At 32.9% G+C, this 21221-nt stretch overlaps 4 protein-coding genes across 8 annotated transcripts; 2 read left to right on the top strand and 2 right to left on the bottom strand.

The window, feature by feature from the left end:
* Positions 1-605: 605 nt before the first annotated feature.
* LOC106379692 (ultraviolet-B receptor UVR8-like) lies at positions 606-3761 on the bottom strand. Of its 4 annotated transcripts, none has more exons than XM_022689058.2 (7): positions 3583-3761; positions 3266-3308; positions 2660-2937; positions 2098-2447; positions 1528-1929; positions 1100-1460; positions 606-1030 (listed from the first exon to the last, which is right to left on the bottom strand). In XM_022689058.2, the coding sequence occupies exons 3-7, from the start codon at positions 2900-2902 to the stop codon at positions 779-781; spliced, it is 1608 nt and encodes a 535-aa protein (XP_022544779.2). In that variant the 5' UTR covers positions 2903-2937; positions 3266-3308; positions 3583-3761; the 3' UTR covers positions 606-778. The 4 variants fall into 4 exon arrangements, with proteins under 4 accessions (XP_022544779.2, XP_013675121.2, XP_013675177.2 ...); XM_013819667.3 differs by having other exon boundaries at positions 606-1033; positions 3583-3755; XM_013819723.3 differs by lacking the exon at positions 3266-3308 and having other exon boundaries at positions 606-1033; positions 3583-3756.
* Positions 3762-6952: 3191 nt separating this feature from the next.
* LOC106380007 (photosystem II core complex proteins psbY, chloroplastic) lies at positions 6953-8012 on the top strand. The gene has a single exon (XM_013819869.3). It carries the CDS (start codon positions 7310-7312, stop codon positions 7913-7915), a length of 606 nt encoding a protein of 201 aa, XP_013675323.2. The 5' UTR covers positions 6953-7309; the 3' UTR covers positions 7916-8012.
* A 9324-nt stretch (positions 8013-17336) lies between these two features.
* On the top strand, positions 17337-19599 carry LOC125576273 (two-component response regulator ARR11-like). Of its 2 annotated transcripts, XM_048735926.1 has the most exons (5): positions 17343-17673; positions 17758-17910; positions 17993-18370; positions 18441-18517; positions 18597-19599. In XM_048735926.1, exons 1-5 carry the CDS (start codon positions 17568-17570, stop codon positions 19404-19406), a joined length of 1524 nt encoding a protein of 507 aa, XP_048591883.1. In that variant the 5' UTR covers positions 17343-17567; the 3' UTR covers positions 19407-19599. The 2 variants fall into 2 exon arrangements, with proteins under 2 accessions (XP_048591882.1, XP_048591883.1); XM_048735925.1 differs by having other exon boundaries at positions 17337-17910.
* A 92-nt stretch (positions 19600-19691) lies between these two features.
* Positions 19692-21173, bottom strand: LOC106410393 (protein HHL1, chloroplastic-like). The gene is made up of 6 exons (XM_013850887.3): positions 20826-21173; positions 20600-20737; positions 20433-20519; positions 20305-20352; positions 20046-20193; positions 19692-19958 (listed from the first exon to the last, which is right to left on the bottom strand). The coding sequence occupies exons 1-5, from the start codon at positions 21156-21158 to the stop codon at positions 20050-20052; spliced, it is 750 nt and encodes a 249-aa protein (XP_013706341.1). The 5' UTR covers positions 21159-21173; the 3' UTR covers positions 19692-19958; positions 20046-20049.
* Between the last annotated feature and the right edge of the window lie 48 nt (positions 21174-21221).

The following is a 21221-nucleotide window of genomic DNA, read 5'->3' on the forward strand; positions in this document are numbered from 1 at the left end:
ACGACTATCATGTTATTAACTCATATCAATCAAACCATATCGATCGGCCTTTACTTTGAACCACTGATAACATATGTTGTTTTAAGATTGTGAGAGGCACGAGAGACGCCAATTGAAAAGAACTGTGAATTGATCAATAGGAAATAGAAGAATATGAACTCTTTAAGTTATATCCCATAAAGAACATTAAGTTTCTAGAATCATAAGTTAATCCAATCTAATGTTATAAATGCCATGAACATAAAGTATCTAATTAATGTTGAGTGTATGGCCGATTTGAAGTATACTTTATATATAAAAGTATAATGTTGAGTGTCATGTCGAGAAAATTAACATGACACTAAAATAACTTTTTTATTTATTTTAATTTAGCTGACCACTTAATATGGACTAATAATGTTATTGTTAGTGGATGACAAAAAAAAAATGTTGTTGTTAGTGGGTAGAGAAAATGTGTAGCTTGAATTGTTTGGGCATCACGCTACTAACTGGAGTGGGCCTGTGCTACACACTCTAGGGTTTCGGGTCCACGATTTTTTAGTCTTAACTCCTAACTTGTCATCAACTTACAGTTTTTTAAATAAAAAAAAGATAGACGCGCCAAAGATATAAATGGTAAACTTTCAAAGCAAAATATCCAATAAAAATATCCTCCAAAACTAAGAAAAAAAAAACCATAACCATCTTCAATGTCCTTCTGTTACTACTATGTACAACCATTTCTTTTAGTCAAAGACCAATGGTGATGTAAACCTAAATTATTTTTCTTTCCAAATACCTAAGAAAGATCAATACCAATAACTTTAGCTGGTTCTTCTCTTTCCATAACGTTATCACCAAGCTTCACCCCGAGCTGCCCTCTCCCGCCAGACCCAAACGCATATAATGTCCCTGACTCTGTCATTGCAAATGTATGACCAGTCCAGGGAAATGACACTGACTTTGTCAAACTCACATGAACCACACGCTCTTTTGTCTCCTTCAACGATGAAACCAGCCTCGGAGTAAGTGTATTCTCCTCCACATCCCCCTGCTAAAATCCAGATCATATCAAGACCATTGTCTCAAACCCTTATAACAAGAAAAAAAACAGACTTACCTGACCAAGATTGACTTCACCATAGCCGAATGAGTAAACCTGACCATCATCAGACACAACAAAGGTTGTGTACTCTCCAGCAGCTACGTGTACAGCTTTAATATCCTTTAATCCTTCAACGACCTTAGGAGCCAACTCCAACTCTTCTGTTCCGTGACCCAAGCAGCCATACCTTCCCCATCCCCAAGTGCACACTCTCCCATCTCTCCCAACTACAGCAGCATGCCATGCCCCTGCTGAGATCATAACCGGTTCCATCTTCAAAAGACTAAACTCCTCAATCAACCGAGGCTGTTTCTCACTAATTGTTGAGCCATGTCCAAGCTTCCCACCCAAACCGCATCCAACAGAGTACACCGACCTAAAAAAACAGAACAGTAAGCACATATTAAAAAACAAATGGGTGCAAACATTACAAGGAGACTCACATGCCAGTGGGGTGAAAAGCTAGAGCAAGAAGATAGCAAAAGCCAGCAGAAATTTGCACAACAGGGACGTTCTCCAAGTCCCCCAACAAAGGTTGAGGCAACAAACAGTTAAGGTCGGTTCCATGACCAAGTTTTTCATCCTTCCCCCATGATAATGTATACACTCTGCCTTCTCTAGACAAAATCGCTGTGAAGTGATATCCAATAGCAGCTTGAACCACGAAGATCTCCGTCAAGGACTTGACTCGCTGAGGAGTTGTGATGACCTTAGTTTGTTGAATCTCTAAACCAGGGTCGCTAAAACAATCTTTTCCAAAGGCATACACTTCACCTGCATCACTTATTAGCATTGTTCTATCAGCTCCAAGAGCTGCTTGAATGATTCTTATCCCATTAAGTGACCTGCAAAAACAATCAGGGCCGGATCTGAGAATTTAGGGACTAGAAACATTTCTAAAGAATTTTTTTAAAAGTCTAGTTAATTATGCTATTATATTGATGAGAAATATTACATAATCTGAAAACTTATGCTTATTACCGAACGGAAGAAGCATAAGAGAGATGAGTCACCTGATTGGTTGTGGCTGCCAAGTGTCTTCAACGGTTCCATGTCCGAGTTGTCCTGAACCGTTGGATCCGAATGAGTAAACAACGCCATTGGATGTGACGGCGATGCTATGACCAGGACCAGCAAGTGCCTGTGATTTTTCCCGCCTGTAACCAAATTCACCAGCTAGCAAGAACTTTAGAACCAGCTTCCACGAGCCTCCGCATTTCCTTTTGATTTCTTGGCGTTCTTCCTCTCCCATACGTTTAAATATCGCCCTCTTTTGGCAAATGTCAAGAGCTGCAACTTCGGAGATGGAGAGTTCAAGGTCTGGTGAGAAGTTTGCCGGTTTCCTAAAGAAGGAACATGTTGCCTGAAGAGAAATAAAAAACAATCAGAACAGCATCAACCACATGGGTTGAATGAAACATTAGTCTTGACGTCCATATATTAATTTTGAAGGTTTTTTACATATGTTGGCAAAATTAAGAAAAAAAATATTTTTATTAAAGTTTTTAAATAAATATTTATAGCCTCTAAAATCTCATATCAGAAGAAAAAAAGAGCATAGTTATCATCACTTGCCTCGAGTTTGGCAAGGTCACGAGGATCCAAGTCACATGTTGTGAGAACATGAAGGGCAATGGAAGGACAAGAAGCAAGGAAGAAGTCACCAGGAGCAGAGTTTCCAAGGAATTGTCGTTTCAGAGACACAAAGGAGGGCAACTCCATAGCTATTGTCGGATTCTCTGGGATGATGCTATGGAGTTGCAACGTAGCAGCAGGGCTAACACCATTTGATGTTGCAGTAGTAATAGTACTGTCCATTGGTCACTGCTCCAGTTTTGCAGAGCCCTAGCCAACTGTTTTAAACTCAATAAATATCAGTAAAAAAAAAATGATTATTGCTTATTAACTTCATTGCTCACCATTATTGGTTTGCTTTGGACTTAATCCTTAGGGGTTTTTTTAAAACTTTTTTTTTGTGACCCTTAAGAACATAATGGGGGTTTAATAGCAGATTCTGGTTCAATTAATTTGTAACCAAACCATCATTCTAGAAATGACATTTACATCTTTAGCAAAAAAAAAAAAAATCAAAAATCAATATGATCATTAAAATAGTGCATTGTTCAGTCAAATGATCTAAACTCCGTTTTATAACCAAATTCAAGATCAAAGTCACACTACCTTTGATGGTAAGTAGTGAAGAACACCGATCGTGAGAGAAATGCTGTTCATGTTTTTAAGACAATAATAAGATCACATAAACAGAAGATCATTACAAACACAACTGATTACAAAAGCAGTTTACAGTTACAACAAACCCAGATCATAACCACCAACGATGATCAAATAATATATTAAGCGATCAGTGAAAAAAAAAGACCAAACACAAACATAAAAGTTCTCTGTTCCTGGAGATCGTGATGATCGTGGAATATACAGAGAAGAGGGATCAGAAGGGACCCATCAAAAATTCACATGGATGGTTTCAGGGGACTCACAAGTTGGACCAAACAGATTGTGATTTATGCGGTGGAGTTTTCAGAGAGAGAGAGATAGAGAGGAGGAAAAGGAAGGGACTTGATGAATCTGTTGTTCGTTCTTCCGTGAATTTCTATAAAGAAAAGATTGTTACATTTTGGATTTTGGGTAAGCTTCAATCTTTTTATATATCTCTATACGTTTTCCTTAAATAAAGCGATTAGGTGTCAGCGTCAACAGATGGAATGGGATATGTAATACTTACAAGTCCACTTGTATACCAAAGCCCAAGTCCATTTTTTCTATCATTTGCCATTAATTACTTGGTGACAAAAAAAAAAGGTTTTGGTAAAAAAAAAAAATGGGCCACAGAAATGATCTTAGACACTTTTTGTTTATCAAAATGATCAACACGGAGTTCTTAGGATGGGGTTCTTAGCAGAAGTTAAGAAAATGTTTCTAAATTTTTAACTAAAAAGACTAAAAATCGGTTCTTAAATAAGAACTTTAAGAACCGGTTCTTAGTTTTTTTTAATTAAAAGTTAAGAAATAGTTTCTTAACTTCCGTTAAAAATTCCAGAACCCGAATTAATCATGTTCTTAGACAATTTAGTTGCGAATAAGACTTGAATTTTTCTCTAATAATATGAGAAATTTTCATTCTAGGACGGGTTTGAAATCCTACTTATTCAGGATAGTAAGATATTTTCTTCCGTGTTCTTAGGTTAGTTGGGGGTGATTAGAACAGATGGAACAAACGAAGGGCGTATGGTGGATGTTTATCATCTGGAGGTAAAGGAGCATGCATGCCCGTTTCTAAGCATGTGCATTTGCGTATGGCCAAAAAAGTTCTTTAAAAATTACTATTTTTTATACAACTATTTGGTTTGTTCTCATAAAACTAGAATTTGCTTAGGATCCACATAAACATTGAGACGTGCTTGATGAGAAGCATCTACTTATTCCAATAGTCGGAAATCCTTTTTCATTTGAAATCGTTCCCGGGATAGTTTTTTGTTCATGGTATCATGCTCATCCCATTGTTTTAGTGGATTCTATACAATTTTTTTATAAGAACAATTAAAAACAGGTTTGCCAAAAGTTATTAAAATTTCCAAAAAAAATATTCTAAATTTTAACCAAAAAAATTGTAAACTTTTGTATACCGTGCGCAAATGCACCTCTTGCACATGGAAAGAAATGGGCATGCATGGTATATTGTGAGTTCCACGAAAAAAGTAAGAAGTTTCTCTCAAGACTCTCTGATTCTTAGTTCAGGTTGATATAGTGAGAATAGTGTATTTGGGAAGTGAATATGGGTTGAGTGAAGAGCTTCTTTTTTTTTGGTCAAAGAGTAAAGAGCTTCTTATATGGACCAGAGCTCATACTTCTTGGGTCAGATTTAGCTGCAATAAGTTGGTCATAGAATCGTAAAATGAGTGAAACTGGAACTCTCTTTTCTACGTGATTTTATATTAGTGAAAGGAGTTCTTTTACCTTTTTACCTCTTCACGACGCTTCTTTGGGATCATTACTGCATGAAAAAACACTTAAATAGAGTGTGAAAAATTAGTAATCGGTTCATAAATTTTTCTTATTCGTGTAAACATGGATTTTTCTAATTTAAAAAAGAGAAATTTTATAATATAACACTTTTTTTTCTCATAAGTATACCACACAAAGATCAAAATAACCAAAATGTTTAATGTACTATAAGTAGCCAATATGTATTTCTTTGATGTATAAGCATTCACTTCCTATCACCGACTATTCCAAATAACATGACACAAATGCGGGTTTAGGTGAAGTAGCCTTTTTGGTTCAGTTACTAGATCATATGATCATTCAACGCTTAACAGATTTTTTGAGTCTGATGGTGTGACCACACCTCTTAGCTACAAAAGAATAGAGTCAAATGACCTTGTTCATGAAATTACTTAAACTAGTACATGTCTATATAATTATCTTTATAAGCAACCACCGCTAAATATGCATATAAAAATTATAAGTAATACTAAAAAAAATCGTGTATCTCCAACAAAAATATACTCAAAATATTACCTATTTATATTTGGACCGTATTATATTCCACAATAATCAAAATATTTCACCAAGTAGATATTTCACCAACATTAATTATTTCACCAATAGAAATATTATTATACTAGGTTAAGATCCGCGCCTTGCACGGGATAAATATTATATATAAATTATTTTCAAGTATTATATATTTTTTACATATTATGAAATAATAAATATATATTGAATAATTAAAAATTTAGTAACTATTACGTCTATAATTAAATTGGTACAAATACTTAAATAAATTTTATTTATCCAGACAAATATTTTTTGTATTTTATATATTATAAAATTGAGTTTAAATGATATTAACATAGATATATAGTATATTTTTAATATTGATATCTGTTAAAAATATTTTATACTCATATTATTTTTGATCGCTTATTTCTTTATAACAAAATTTTTAAATCAATGATAACAATAAAAAATTTATGAGATGTTTAATAGTTTTAGTAATTTATAATTTTAAGAACATTCAATGCAAAGTTTAAAATCTAAATATTAAATTGTCAATAATTGTTCAAAATGTTTATCAAAAAGTTTCAAATCAAATTCGAAATTAAAATACTTATGTATTTTATATGGTATATAATTTATTTTTTAAAAATATTAATATGCATATATATAATATTTATTAAATAAGACTTCCTAGTTCCTACTTATGTAATTTTGTAATCATTTGTATCTTGTTATAAGATAAATTTTAAACCATGGATCACAAAAATTTCAGTGTGAGATTTTTAACAACTTTAGTCATTTATATTTGTTTTTTAAAATTCAAAATATAACATATACGAAAAAATCTAAATTTTTATTATATAGTTAATGTTGTTGTTTAATTTATTTTAAAATGAATTAAAAATGATAGAGAATAGACTAATTTTTATCAAACCTTTATTATTCAAAATCATTAATTGTCATATATACTTTAGTCACATTAGGTAATTCCGTGATTTTTATATAAGGAAACAATGAAGAACATTTATGATTAATTTATGGTTTGTTTAATAAAAAATTTATTATATATTTATATGGACCAACATATTTTTTAAAAGATTCTAAGAATGATTGTGGTGATGACATGTGGTTACAAAAATATGTTGTAATGTTTCTCCTTTAATATATAGGGGATTAGCGGTGGTTAAAAAATTGTTAAAAGGAAATTCATCTTATTATTAATCATATGCTTATGGTTTACTCTTTTAAATATACTATTCATTATAACAAAAATACGTAATTAGTACGAATGTTGGCTCCATATTTTATTAAATAAATTTCATCCATATAGACACTATATAAACAAATTATATGACTCTTTTTAAAAAGTCAGAATAATAAAATAATATTATTAATATTATTGATTTAAAGGTGAAATGCAATAAGAATTACAGAAAAAAATGATTGACTAAAAGAAAAAATAAAGAAAATTAATTTAAAATTAACGTAAAATAGGGAAGATCAAAGTGATAAGACAGAGAAGCGTGGCATAGAATCAGTGGCTCAAATCTCACAAAAATCTCCAACTCTCCTCCTTGGATAAGAGAAGTATCCAGAAGCCTTTCACTTCCACTGATCCATCCTTCTAATATTCCCAAAACCATCTCACAAAACTCACTCCTCAACTCTCTCTCTCTCTCTCTCATCTCCAAGCCCCTCCGACCAATGGCGGCGACAATGGCAACATCAGCCACATGCATGTCCTTAAACCCATCTCCTCCTAAGTCCCCAAACCAAACCAAACCCATCTCCTCATCAAAACCCTTCATCACCCTCCCAACACCACCAAAACCCACCGTCTCTCTCGCCGTCACAAGCACCGCCCTCGCCGGCGCCGTATTCTCCACCCTCAGCTACTCCGAACCCGCCTTCGCTGCCCACCAGATCGCCGAGCTCGCGGCAGCGGCCGCGGGAGGTAGCGACAACCGAGGACTAGCTCTTCTCCTCCCGATCGTCCCGGCGATCGGATGGGTGCTCTTCAACATTCTCCAGCCAGCTCTCAACCAGATCAACAAGATGCGCGAGAGCAAAGGAGTCGTCGCGGGTCTTGGCATCGGCGGTGGTCTCGCTGCGTCAGGGCTTTTGACTATGCCTCCGGAGGCCTCTGCTAGTGTAGTTAACCAGATGGCGGCGGTGGCGGAAGCGGCTGCGAAAGGCGAAGACAACAGGGGACAGTTGTTGTTGTTCGTGGTTGCACCGGCTCTACTTTGGGTTCTTTACAATATATTGCAGCCTGCTTTGAACCAACTCAATAAAATGAGGTCTGAGTAATAATATATTATCATCGTTGGGATTCAAATGTAAAATTAATCCTTTGTTTTATGGACAGTTTTTTATGTTTAAAATTTTGGACATATCCTTTGTTATATATATCTCGCCTACTATATACTCGATGTCTTATAAGTTTTCAACCGCCATCACTAGTCCTTTATGCGATTTTGGTGTTTCAAATCCATCTATACCAGAACCTAGTGCTATGTCTAGTGACTATAACCTAAGGCTAAGGATAAAAATGCCCCATGTTATGGTATATGTTTGCATGTTTTTTCTTGATCTAGTCTAATGTCATATTCTGTTTGTGCTTGCTTATGAGATTCTAGAAACATCAATTTATTTGTCATTTTTTTAAAATCTTTCATATACAGCAGCTAATTGAGCCTAGAATGAACTACTTGCAAGTCGGAATTCATGTGTTGGTCATAATTAACCTTTTTGGAGATAGAATAAGAATGTGGTGCTCCTGCTATTTACAACTTGTAATACAAGAAATCATAGTGTGTTCGTATTTTTGGATCGTATTGTATTGCAAAGTGACACTACAAAGACTACAATTGCATATGTTTGCACTTGTAGAACGAAGTAACTTAACAAATATTCAAGGTGGATCCTGTTTCGTATCAAACCTTAAACCTATTGTTTTTTCATAATCCATACATAAAAGACACAATTAGCCCAATATAAGTCAAAGTAACCAAAGTTAGCTAAATACACATAGAGACTTAAACCTCTCTAACCAAGTACGAGGTGCATGGATTATTCGGAACAGTTCCTGCAAATATGATCAGTGTAAATCAATTTATAACAGCTTTTATTTATAGGCCTGCAAATATGATCAGTGTAAAATGAGTTAAAACCACATGATTCTTATTTACATCAAGTCTCAATGAAATAACAATTGTATAACATATTGACCAATAATAGAAAAATGTGATTAAGGATTCTTGGTCTTTGAAAATTATTAGATATGTTAGCTACTGATATTTCACAACAATATTCAGATAGTTAAAATGTCATATCTAAATCAATATATGAAATATTGTTATGAAATGAAAAGCTACAGAAAAAGGTAAAGAGATCGAATGAATTTCATGGTTTTGAATGAAAAAAGTACCACAAACTTGGGGTATGCTGAAGCTGAAGTCCTTAAATAATATAATACTCACAATTTAGTTTTAAGATTTGGAAAATAAAAGATAAAATATGGTTTTGTAATAATCTTCTTTCATACAAAATATTTCTAAGACAAGAAGATCGATAGAATAAGATATAATATAACATATCCTTATTTTGTAATATATTACGTATTTTCACATCAGCATTTTTAAGTCACATGCACTTTTTAAGTCACATGCACTATGTAAAGGTAACATTGACAGTATATGGTCAAAGTAAAGTTATACTTATAAATTTAGTATTTAGGTTTTATTGATATATCTTTGTGGTTTTATGATTTTTAAAATCATCTAATTCAGATTAACTAATTTATATATTACATTAATTGATAGACGAAGATCAACTTCATAAGCTCTATGATGAGATGTTTGACAAAAAAAATGAATCATGAAGTGTCAAACAGTGGAAGTTTTCTTCAGTTGTGCAACATATTTTGGTAATCGACTAGCAACTTTAAATGAAAAAATAATGATTTGGAGAGATCATTAAGCTCAGAACGTTGTACACAAACATCCCTTATATATTAAAAGAGAAACATTACAACATTTGAGATAGACATGTGTCATCACCACAATGATTCTTAGAATCCTTAGAGAAATAAGTTGGTTCATCTAAATATATAATAAACTTTTTATTAAACTAACCATAAATTAATTATTAATGTTCTCGATTTTTTTCTTAAATAAAAATCATGGAATTGCCTAATAAGGCTAAAGTATATATGACAATTAATGATTTTGAATAATAAAGATTTGATATAAATTAGTGTATTCTCTATTATTTTTGTTTAACTTTAAGTTACTAAAATAAATTAAACAATCACATTAACCATATAATAAAAATTTATATTTTTTCGTATATGTTATATTTTGAACTTTTTAAAAAATCTCACATTAAAACTTTTATGACCCATGATTTATTTATTTTTATGACAAGATAAAAATTACTACAAAAGCATGTAAGTAGAAAGGCTCATATATATTAATATCTTTTAATTAAATTATATACCATAGAAAATATATAAATAATTTAATTTTGAAATTTACTTTGAACAATTTTTTTTGGATAAAATCTCTGAACTAATACAAACAACTTAATATTTAAATTTTAAAATTTGCATTGAATGTTTATAAAAACTAATTATAGATTACTAAAACTTTCAAAAATATTGAACAATGAAAATTTGTTATCAGCGATTTAAATTTTTTGTTATAAAAGATACAAATAAGTAGAACACATCATTTAACAATATATACCTATTAAAAATATACTGTTTATCTATGTATATATTGTGTAAATTTAATTATATAAAATAGAAAATAGAAAAACTGATTGTTTGGATTAATAAAATTTATTTACGTACTTACACCAATTTAATTATATACGTAATAGTTATTGACTTTTTCATTCTCTAATATATATATATATATATTATTTTATAATATATAAAAGAATATACTATATGTAAAATAATTTATATATACGATGTTCATCCCGTGCAAGGCACGGGTCTTAATCTAGTGTTTTATTATAGGAAAACAAAATACTTGAACTTATATTTTCTAAATATTTTCGGCATATCAACAAAATCTAGTTTTCTGTAAATTCAATAAAAAGCCACTTTGGTTTATATTCTTAAAACGGTTTTTTCTTTAGGAAATAATACATTTTCATAATTATTACACAAAGCTTTCTAGATATTTTTTTTTACTATTATATTGTAAAGTGAGTTATACATCAATATCAGGTATCTGTACCAATCTATTAAAGAATGAGAAAAGCAGAAGCAAGAATAAATTGGTGAAAATCAAATAACCTGAACTATCGTAAAAGGGGGTTTTCATATTTTATACATAAAATTATCATTTTATATTGTATATTTAAAGGTGTTTGTAGAACCAAATATTTTAAGGGGAAAAACTATTTCATTAAAATAAGTATAAGAAGTATGAGAGAATGTCCAACAATAAGATAAGAAGGAAAAAATTCATCTTGATCGTTCCAATTTGTTGGTCACCAATCACACACAGACGCCTTTTTCTTTTGGTAAATATTTGTTAATTTGTCCTTGTGGGATAAAGTATTTTGTTAGTGGGAATTTTCCATTTCGTTACTTTTTATAATACTTATTATAACAATATAATTTAGAATCATTTTGAATATTGTATGTTTGTTTGAACGTAGAATTCATTCTCTCCCCAACCTCTCAAAAGTTTCACCTTTTAGCCATTCTATTTTTTTCCATTCTTTATTGAAAATGACTTTAAATTTATATAATCTTCTTGGTTATAATTTTTTGGGAAAATTGCCAAAAGAGAATAAAAAAACCAGGTTGTTGTCCCTTTGGTATAAAACTAGTTTTGTCCATTTTTTCTCCTTTTTACCCTTTGTATTTCTGAAAACTAATGAAATAAATAATTTTGAGAATCAAAAAAATTATTAAAAATATAAACAATTAATAAAACATCCATATACACAAGCTGGTAATTTTGTTTTGTTCAAAAACTTGGTAAATAAGATTTTTAAGATACGTTCTACTAAAAGTAGAATGCGTCTTCAACATAAAATAGTATAGTAGAAAACAATTTCTAAAATAAACACGTTCATCTACTTCTTTTAGAACGTCCATTTTACTATTTACTAAATTTCTAAAAAAGAGGAATGTGCATTCTACTAATCGTAAAGGTATCCACTTTCCTTCCGAATGCATCTTCTACGTTTATAAAGTATTCTAAATTTTAGAGAATGTGTTTTCTACAATGTACTCTTACGTCTACTCATAGTAGAAAATGTATTCAAAATTTTTATCATTCTTCTAAACTTTTAGAAGTCGTCTTCTACGGATAAGAATACCTGATTTTTTGCGAAAATTAATGAAATTTCAGTTAAGGAAATATTATAAAAATCTCCTAAAAATATTCTAACTTCCTAAAACATGTTATGGTCGATTTTACTTGAAAAAAATAAAGAAAAAAATGATTATCCCTTCTCTTCTTCATCAATCTATGGTTTTCCCATAGTTTTTCTTTTGATTCTTCTCACAAACTCTTGTTCTCTATGATGCATATCTATACTGTTTTTTTTTTTCGATTGCCTTTCAATTTTTTTTTTCATTTTTTCCATTAACTTCTATTTTAAATTCAAATTAACTTTTAAATTGTGTTTAATTAGATTAAATATAGGGATAGTTTTGGGATTATGAGAAAAATTATACTATTGAGACAACTTCATGTTGGTTTTATACCAAGGGGACAACAACCTTGTTTTTTTGTTCTCTTTTAGCAATTTTCCCTAATTTTTTTTGAGAGAAAGTAGCTTTCTAGTGAGTAATAAAACGTATATGAGTTAATCGCAGAAAACTGGATAATATAACGTCATTAGTATGTTTTAAACGTCTATAATAATGGTGAGCTTATTTTTAATGACTCATATTTAAAATTGCGTCAAATATCTTACTCGTTTTTCTAATATTATTCAAGAATCAAACTTGAGATTGAAATTAATTTTCAATTATTTTTAACCCCATAAAATGCGAGGTTTATATAGATGAATATCTCAAAAATAACAAAGGTATGATGTGCAGCTGAGTTTTTTTTTGAGTGGCAACCAAATGATTATAGAGACTTTTATAGGCAAATATTTATTGGCTCCACGACAGTCGTTCCATAAATGAACCAAGTCCTCGTTCCAAAATAAGCCTTAGCCATTTGCAATCTATGATTAGATCCGTAACTAGTTAATAAAGAACTAATCAAACCAAACACTTGTAGGCTTCCCATTTATTTATAACTTCTAAAATATATCTAAGTAGGTACTAAATTTGTAAAATATCTTAGGAGTATATCAGTATGCAGTAGGGCTGAGGGTTCAATGAATCGTAGGAGTAATAGGATTGTAATTAATATGGAAGAGGGATGATTAGTTATAAGTGCAAGGCACGTCGCAGAAATTGCGATGCTTTTATTCTTACAAAATTTAACAGTTAATTATTTGGTGATAATAAATAATGAAAAGATTGATTTTGTTTTTTGACAACAGAGAATCGAATGACTCTTTAACAACAATCTTTAAGAGCAAACAAGTAACAGAAATTGAAAGTAGATAAATTTTTATGTGGATGAAAGTTGAATATGGTACTAAATAAGAAGTATTTCACATTGGAAGGGATTTCTGAAGCAAGAAAAAAATATACCACTAAATATAAAAAGTGTATAGTGAATTGTGGTTAGAATTAGTTGTATTTTCTTTTGTCTTTCTTTTGGTTTTATATTTTAGAAATATGTGTAATATTTAGTTGTTACTGCTTAATTTAATTGTTATCATCTTCACACTGTTTGAACTTATTGTTTTACTTCTTTCTCATCGTTCACTTCTCTCTTTTTATTTATGTTTTAATAAATAAAAAATATGATAGTGTGATATATTTCTTCTTTTCTTAAAGTAAAAAAAAATAGATTTTTTTTGTTCTACAAAAATAAAATTTCTAAATTTTAAAATATTTTTGTATTTTTATTAAAAACATTAATTAAAAATATTAATCAAATATCTTTGGTTAATAGTTTTTGAAAATGTATAGTAAAATTAAATAAGAAATTTAATTGTAAATATTCATTATGCATTACTCTAGAAAATTCATAATCAAATGCCATTAACTCGACTGCAAACACCAACAAAAAGTTTAAGGATCATTGTATAGAATAGCACTTGGAACAAGATTACATGCCCAAAGTCTCTTGATATTTACATATAATGTGGATGTCCCCTTTATTAGGATGCAGTTGCACACTCATTGGTTTTCATTTATTATACTCTGCTTAGTTACATAATTAAAGCTCTTAAAATTAACTTCCAGCATCAAACCATTTATAATGGTGAATAAAGTAGTAAGAAACTTCAGTTAAAGGAACGATTAACGTTCATTGGTAGTGGTTTTATACTTGTACCATCCAATAATTAGAGGGTGAAAGCATTAAGCATCGATTTACATGCACATAATTGATGATTAGTGCCCTAAGCAGCGCGTAGATGACACGAGCCAACGTGCTGGAGACATTCTACAAATTAGGGAATTACAATTTGACACAAGAAGTATGAATTGTCGGCAGGTGATTGGAGAAATGACTCTATCAGACCTTTTTTCCTTTGGGTTGAGTGGGTCTAATCCGACCTTAGTGCATCTTTTGTGGCGCATTATTATAACCTCTATCTATTCTAGTATATAATAAGTTTTATTTAATTAATTGCGATGAATATATGCACACTCAAACCCATGTCATATTTGATCTTAAGTAGAGAGGTACCAACAAATACGTACGGAATAAAGCGTACGTCTTCTGCTATATCTCGTGCCCGCCACTAATCATCGCAGTGAGTCTCTGACTGTTTTGCCTCGGGGTTAGAGAATCAGGAAGAATAAGGTAAAAATAGTTTAAAAAAAAAGATACTCTTATGACTCCTATGTCAAATTTTATACACACACTAAGTACTGTCGGGTCTAGTGGCGTCTGCAAAGTATTTTATTTTCTCAGGAGTGAGACTCATGTTTCTTTAGGTGTAATGCCGCTTGGGAAAAGGTTACATTTACCTTGTTCGATCCCATGATGATCCACAAAGAGACGTACCACGTATGGATCTCGACTCTTAACTTCGCGGGCATGTAAATCGATGCTAAATGCTTTCACCCTCTTAAAAAAAAAAAAAAAACTTGGCTGGCATAAGAAATATCATATGTATGTCAACACTCCATTATATTACGAGAAAAAGACTAAGATAGCACCAAACCAAGTTTTTGTTCCCAAAGTAGCACTCAAGGCTCAAAATCACAAAAATAGATTTCATTAAAGAGATAAATATACACTTTTATCCCTTGGGTTAATTAATCCAAACCTTAAGGTTTAGAGTTAAGGGGTGGGGTTTTGGAATTAGGGTTTAAAATTTTATAAAAAATAAATACTAAAATAAAAAATAAAAATTTTAAAAACAGTTTCAAAAAGTATTTTTAATTATAAAAAAAAAAATTGAAAAAAAAAAATTCGAAAAAAAATTCAAAAAAAAATATAAAAATTTTGAATCTGAAAACATATAATCTGAAACTATAAAAAAAATTTCTTTTTTTCATTTTATTTATTTTTGTTTGTTTATTTCATTTTAAACCAAGAGTATTATGGATATTTTACCCTTTAATAAATGTCATTTTTGTTACTTTCTCCTTCTAGTGCTATTTTTGAGACATAAACTTCAAAAGGTGCTATTATTGACAATTGCCCTTATATTATATGTAAAACACACACAATTCTTTTAAAATAACATAAAGATGTATCAATACGTAAGTTTACAATTACTTTAAATTTCAAAAGAAAAGTTTACCCTTAGTTAACACTTAACAGATCAATTAAATTTAATATGGTTTATGACTAAACTAAAAAGTATTTAAAATAAATGATATATTACTTAATAAAGAACAATATATAATTATACTATTAATTTGAATTTTTAATGATAATCTAAAACATGGGTAGATTCCGCCTTGGCTGCGTAATGTCTACTTAGACTATATGATTCTTGCATGGGGCACAATAAAATGTATTTTAAATAATAAAAAAAATATTTATACCATTTCTTTGTTTGGTATTGTTCACTAATTTGTTTCTTATCATTTTAAAGGAAGACAAAAAACACAACCATAGAATATATATATATATATATATGTTTATTAATAAAACATCTAAAAGAAAAAGCTAAAAACCACTAAAAGAAAATAAATCTATTTCTTTTTTAGGAAAATGAAAAATAATTCTAAGTAAGAAAAAATAGAATTAAATATATTTGAAAAAATACATGGATGATATGATAGAGAAAATATACTCTAACTAGTTAAATAAAAAAAACATACAGAGAAGGGTAAAATATAGTCTCTTGATGGTAACCAGGTGGCATTTGCACCATCTTCCTATTACCTATATATCTGCCTCTGGCGTATAGGATGGTATGTAATTGGGAAGTCTGGCCACTGCGTAGCGTCTGATGCCGCCTAAAGAGCCGCTAGCCGGCTGCCTAAATCATAGTTTAAAATACTGTGAAATACCACTAGCAAAAGTAAAATTAAAATTGAAATAGTCGAGTGTATCGTTCCTTCAAAAGCAGGTCACGTGCATACATCGTTTCTAATCCCATGAACAGAAGATATACATGGCCAGTATACTGTGCACATCCACATCTCCCAAATAATAATACCACAATGATAACACTGATTATAAAGTTGTAATGCGTTTATCTTTTTCTTATTGGCAAAAAGGTTATAAAAGGAAAGGAAACAATAATGAATGAGGTATCTGTTGTGGTTTATCAAGTCTCGACAGGCCACGTCCTCATCCATAAAAAAGCTTTGTGCATGACAAGCTGTGTACCATTTTCCTTTTATTGTCTTTTACCTTTCTACTAATTTCGCCCAGTGTCAAACATTTAAAGAGTAAAGATCAAAACATATGAAGGCTTAAGGGTTAACCGCCACTATGTCAACTGGATCATGCGGATATTTAAAATCCATGTCCAAGCTGCAGTTTAAACAGTTTGATCTGCAGATTTGCTTGGACATGGACTTCGTCCAGAAGTAATCCCTGATGGTTTGCAGAAACCTCCTGTGAAAGAGCTTACTCAACCTTGGAAGTAGTTGACGGTGGTCTCTAGGTTCGGCTCTGAAAAGTCAACGACCAACTTAAGAAAAAGATATCTAGTTATTTTGAAGTATACTCTTGTTGCAATGAATAAATATATTATAGTATTATTATCATTATTATTATTTTATGCTAGTATGAATTGTTAAAAAGAATAATTTATGTATATCCAACAAATGTACAAATATGGTAGATCTATCTCTAAATAAGATAGATGATTGAAAAGAAAACAATCTGATTAGAATATAATAAAATTATAAGAGAAACTTATGTGTATATTACCAAAAGAAAGTTGTAGATATAGTTAAAAACTATTAAACATAATGAGTAATATAATCCATAATATTTATCGTGGCAATATTCTAAGAGCAATTTGAAGGAGCTACATTATTGGAGGAATATTGAGCAGTGAAATACATCAACTTACAAATCTAAAGAGAAAGAACAAAATAGAATTTCTAACAACTTTTTTTTTTCAGTGAACTTAGACCGAACAAAGTTCCTTCTCCGAAAGCAATCCTCAAAATTAAAAGAAAAACTATATTCTAATTTCTAATTTTAACTTCTAAGCCTAGTTTTCAAAACAGAGAAATGAGAGAGGTAAAGGTTAACATGCGCCACCAGTGACCGTTATCTAAACGGCGCCAAATATTCTGAGGGTAACTTTTTCACAAGGAAACGCAAACAAAAACCCCCTCTCCCACTTACTTCTTTCCAAAAAAAAAAGAACACTCACTCACACACACACCACTTTCTATCTCTCTCCCTTCCTCTCTCTCCTTCTCTTGCCAGCGAACATGGAGAAAGGCTTCTCTCCCGTCGGTCTCAGGGTTCTTGTGGTTGACGACGACCCAACCTGGCTCAAGATTCTTGAGAAAATGCTCAAGAAGTGCTCCTACGAAGGTTCCCTTCTTCTTTTTCTATGTTTTTACACATTGGGAGTCCACCTGCTTAATTTCCTCTGCTTTTGTTTTAACCCCGTTGCAGTCACTACCTGTGGGTTAGCTAGAGAAGCTCTGAGGTTGCTACGGGAACGTAAGGACGGGTTTGACATCGTGATCAGCGACGTGAACATGCCTGACATGGACGGCTTCAAGCTCCTTGAGCACGTTGGCCTTGAACTGGACCTCCCTGTCATAAGTGAGACTTCTATATATGATCTTGAGTAATAAAATAAAAAAACAGAAAAGGTTATTATTAATTTTGTTGTTTGCTTTTACAGTGATGTCGGTGGACGGTGAAACAAGCAGAGTCATGAAAGGCGTCCAGCATGGAGCGTGTGACTACCTGCTGAAGCCGATAAGAATGAAGGAGCTGAAGATCATATGGCAACATGTTCTTAGAAAGAAGCTTCAAGAAGTGAGGGACATCGAAGGCTGCTGCTATGACGGAGGAGCTGACTGGTTCACCCAAGGGCAGTTTCTTGGAGGTGGTGAAGATGTTTCTTTTGGGAAGAAGAGAAAAGACTTTGACTTTGAGAAGAAGCTTTTTCAGGATGAGAGTGACCAATCTTCTTCTTCCAAGAAAGCTAGAGTGGTTTGGTCTTATGAGCTTCACCAGAAGTTTGTTAACGCTGTTAACCAGATCGGATGTGATCACAGTAAGTACCTCCCTTTAGCATGTCTTCTTCATAGAGCAGTGATTTTTTCTGGTCTCTTTGTGTTTGGCAGAAGCTGGTCCCAAGAAGATATTGGACCTCATGAATATCCCATGGCTCACTAGGGAGAATGTTGCTAGCCATCTTCAGGTAAAACTTTTACCTTCTCTTTATCTAAAAGAGGAAGACTAAGCTTTTTTGTCACTTTTTTTTTTTTTTTTTTTTGTAGAAATACAGACTGTACTTGAGTAGATTAGAGAAAGGAAAGGAGATAAAGTGTTATTCTGGTGGAGTAAAGAATATGGATTCACCTCCAAAAGATGCTGAGATTAATTCAGGACATCAAAGCCCTGGCAAGAGCAGCAGCTATGCATTCCTTAAAGCAACAGAGACTGATCCAAAGCAACTTGCTTCAGCTTCTGTGTCTGACCCCACCAGTGATGTCCACATGCCTCCAAAAGCGAAAAAGACGCGTATAGGATTTGATCCTCCCATCTCATCCGGTGTGTTTGACTCTCTGCTTCCTTGGAATGATGTTCCAGACCCACTTGAATCCAAGCCTCCTATTCTGTACGAGAACAGCTTTCTCCAGCAACAGCCATTGCCAAGCCAAAGCTCCTATGTTGCAAACTCTGCACCGTCTCTCATGCAAGAGGAAATGAAGCCTTCTTATGTGAATCCGGATGAGTTTCTCATGCCACAAAACAAGAACTCTACTGTGATCCTTCAAGATATGGACTTGTCCGCTCCCTTCAGCTCCAATGCAACCAGCAATACAGAGTCGATTCCGGGAAGCTTGAACTGGGAACTTCCAGAAGCACATCATTCAGGTTCTTTAGACACTGACTTAGACTTCACTTGGCTTCATGGAGAGCATTTCTTTGCAAACAGCGGACTCCAAAACTTCCAGTTTCAAGACTACAGTAGTAGCACATCACTCCTGTCTGAGCTCCCTCCCCATCTTTGGTATGGAAACGACAGGCTGCCCGACCCTGACGAGTATACCCTAATGGTAGACCAAGGTTTATTCATATCTTGACTCTTGTTCCATTAACTTCTTTTCCTATATTGGTTGGTGTTATGCAGAAAGATTTTGTGGGTATACCTGAAAATAATAATCTTGCTAGACCTATCATATCTTGAGTATAAGATCTCTCTACACATTGTGTTTACTGAAAAACTTAGCTTTTTTTTTTCTCTCTTATCACACACCTTTGCATCTTGTACCCGTACACATTGGCTTTATGTATCCATCATCCACTGGACACTTGTAGCTAGCTGTTGAGAATCAGTCCCATAACCTTAGGATCAAAGAATGTGAGAGAAGTCTAACCAACAGCTCTTTCTTTCTAAGAAAAGTTGAACTCGCAAGTTGTAATCAACAGCTCTTTCTTTAAACAAATCTACAGACACTATATAAGTTTACAAGAGATTTAAGAGAAACTGTCTCTCTGAGAGGTGTATAAAAAGTAAAATGTGCACAAAATAGCGGGCATCTCGTCATAATATCCAGTGGACCTTCTGGATCCCATATCAAGACGGTTGAGATTGGAATCAGCCCACCAAGTGTCAGTTCTCCACCCTTGGGACCCTGGAAAATATAGTCACTCAGTATATGATTCTGCTGAAAAGACACCAATACATCTACTGAAGATGAACAGAGAGAAAACATTGTTACCTGCTTATACTTGCTTGGCTTTCTCATCAGGGCTTTCTTCAGTTTCTCCAGGATTCAAAGATGATATCTTCCCGAATGACTCTTTAGCATCCCCGAAAAAGTCTTTCACTTTGTCCAACACTGTTTTAAGCTGGTCCTGAGTTGGGAGCTGTGATATTACAGGACAAAAAATCAAATGTTTTAGAAGGAAAAAACATGCACCATTCACTCACACTCAATGGAGTTTGAGAGCTGATCTCAAAGTGGTTGTATAGCTCACCTCGATGACATCCGAGGTACTGAGTGCAGCTCTCATGTTCCCGTTTTCCTGAAAACCAAAGACTTCAGAGCTTGTAAAAGGAAAAGAAAACAGAGCTACTAAAATAACTGAAAGATGGAGAGCATTACAACAAGTTTGTAGCCATATCGAAACTCAGTGGCAGTCCGCAAGACACGATGCTGCTTTATTGCAGTCTTTTGTATCTCCTTCTCATCCTATTGAAGATGCAAAACAATCAGAAAATCACATCACAATCAGACAAAGTAAATAGATAAGCTCTGCTTATCTTACTTACTCTGTAAATAACAGCAGCAATGTTTCTAGCAATGGTGTCTTTGTAGATATACTTCCCCAAGAGGTTATCTTTCGCAGCAACCATGATCTTGGCAGTTGTACCACCAGCTATTATACTTAGTGGATACCAAAGATACACCTGTTTCAAGAAACACTTATTACATACACAACAAGACTTCAAGCCAAGTAAAACCAACCAAGGAGGTGGGAGGGAGGGAGAGACGAACATTGGCCATACGGATGAAGATAACGAATCTAGGGTTTCCGTCGTCTTCAATCTTAGGCATAGGAGGAGGTGTACGTTGATACTGACGAGCCGCCATGCCTTTCTTCCCTTTCGCTTCCACCACGAAAACCATCCGCCGTTTCGTAGATTCTCGGCATGGTGTTCTCGAGGTGAACAGAGAGTGTCTTGCTAAACCGACCTCTTCGAGTCTTCCTGTGTTCTTCAGTGGAAGCCGAGCCAACGCGTTGAGAGACATACTCACTTCCATTGAGCGAGCACCAATGAAGTCGTGTGCAATGGGGATGATGATTTCGTTGGATCGTACCTTATCCATTGTGTGTGCCACTTTGTCCTACTTGGTTTAATTGAACCGAAACTGTAAACCGGTAAAAGGATT

Source organism: Brassica napus, chromosome A7 (genome assembly GCF_020379485.1).
Source record: "Brassica napus cultivar Da-Ae chromosome A7, Da-Ae, whole genome shotgun sequence".
NCBI lineage: Eukaryota > Viridiplantae > Streptophyta > Magnoliopsida > Brassicales > Brassicaceae > Brassica > Brassica napus.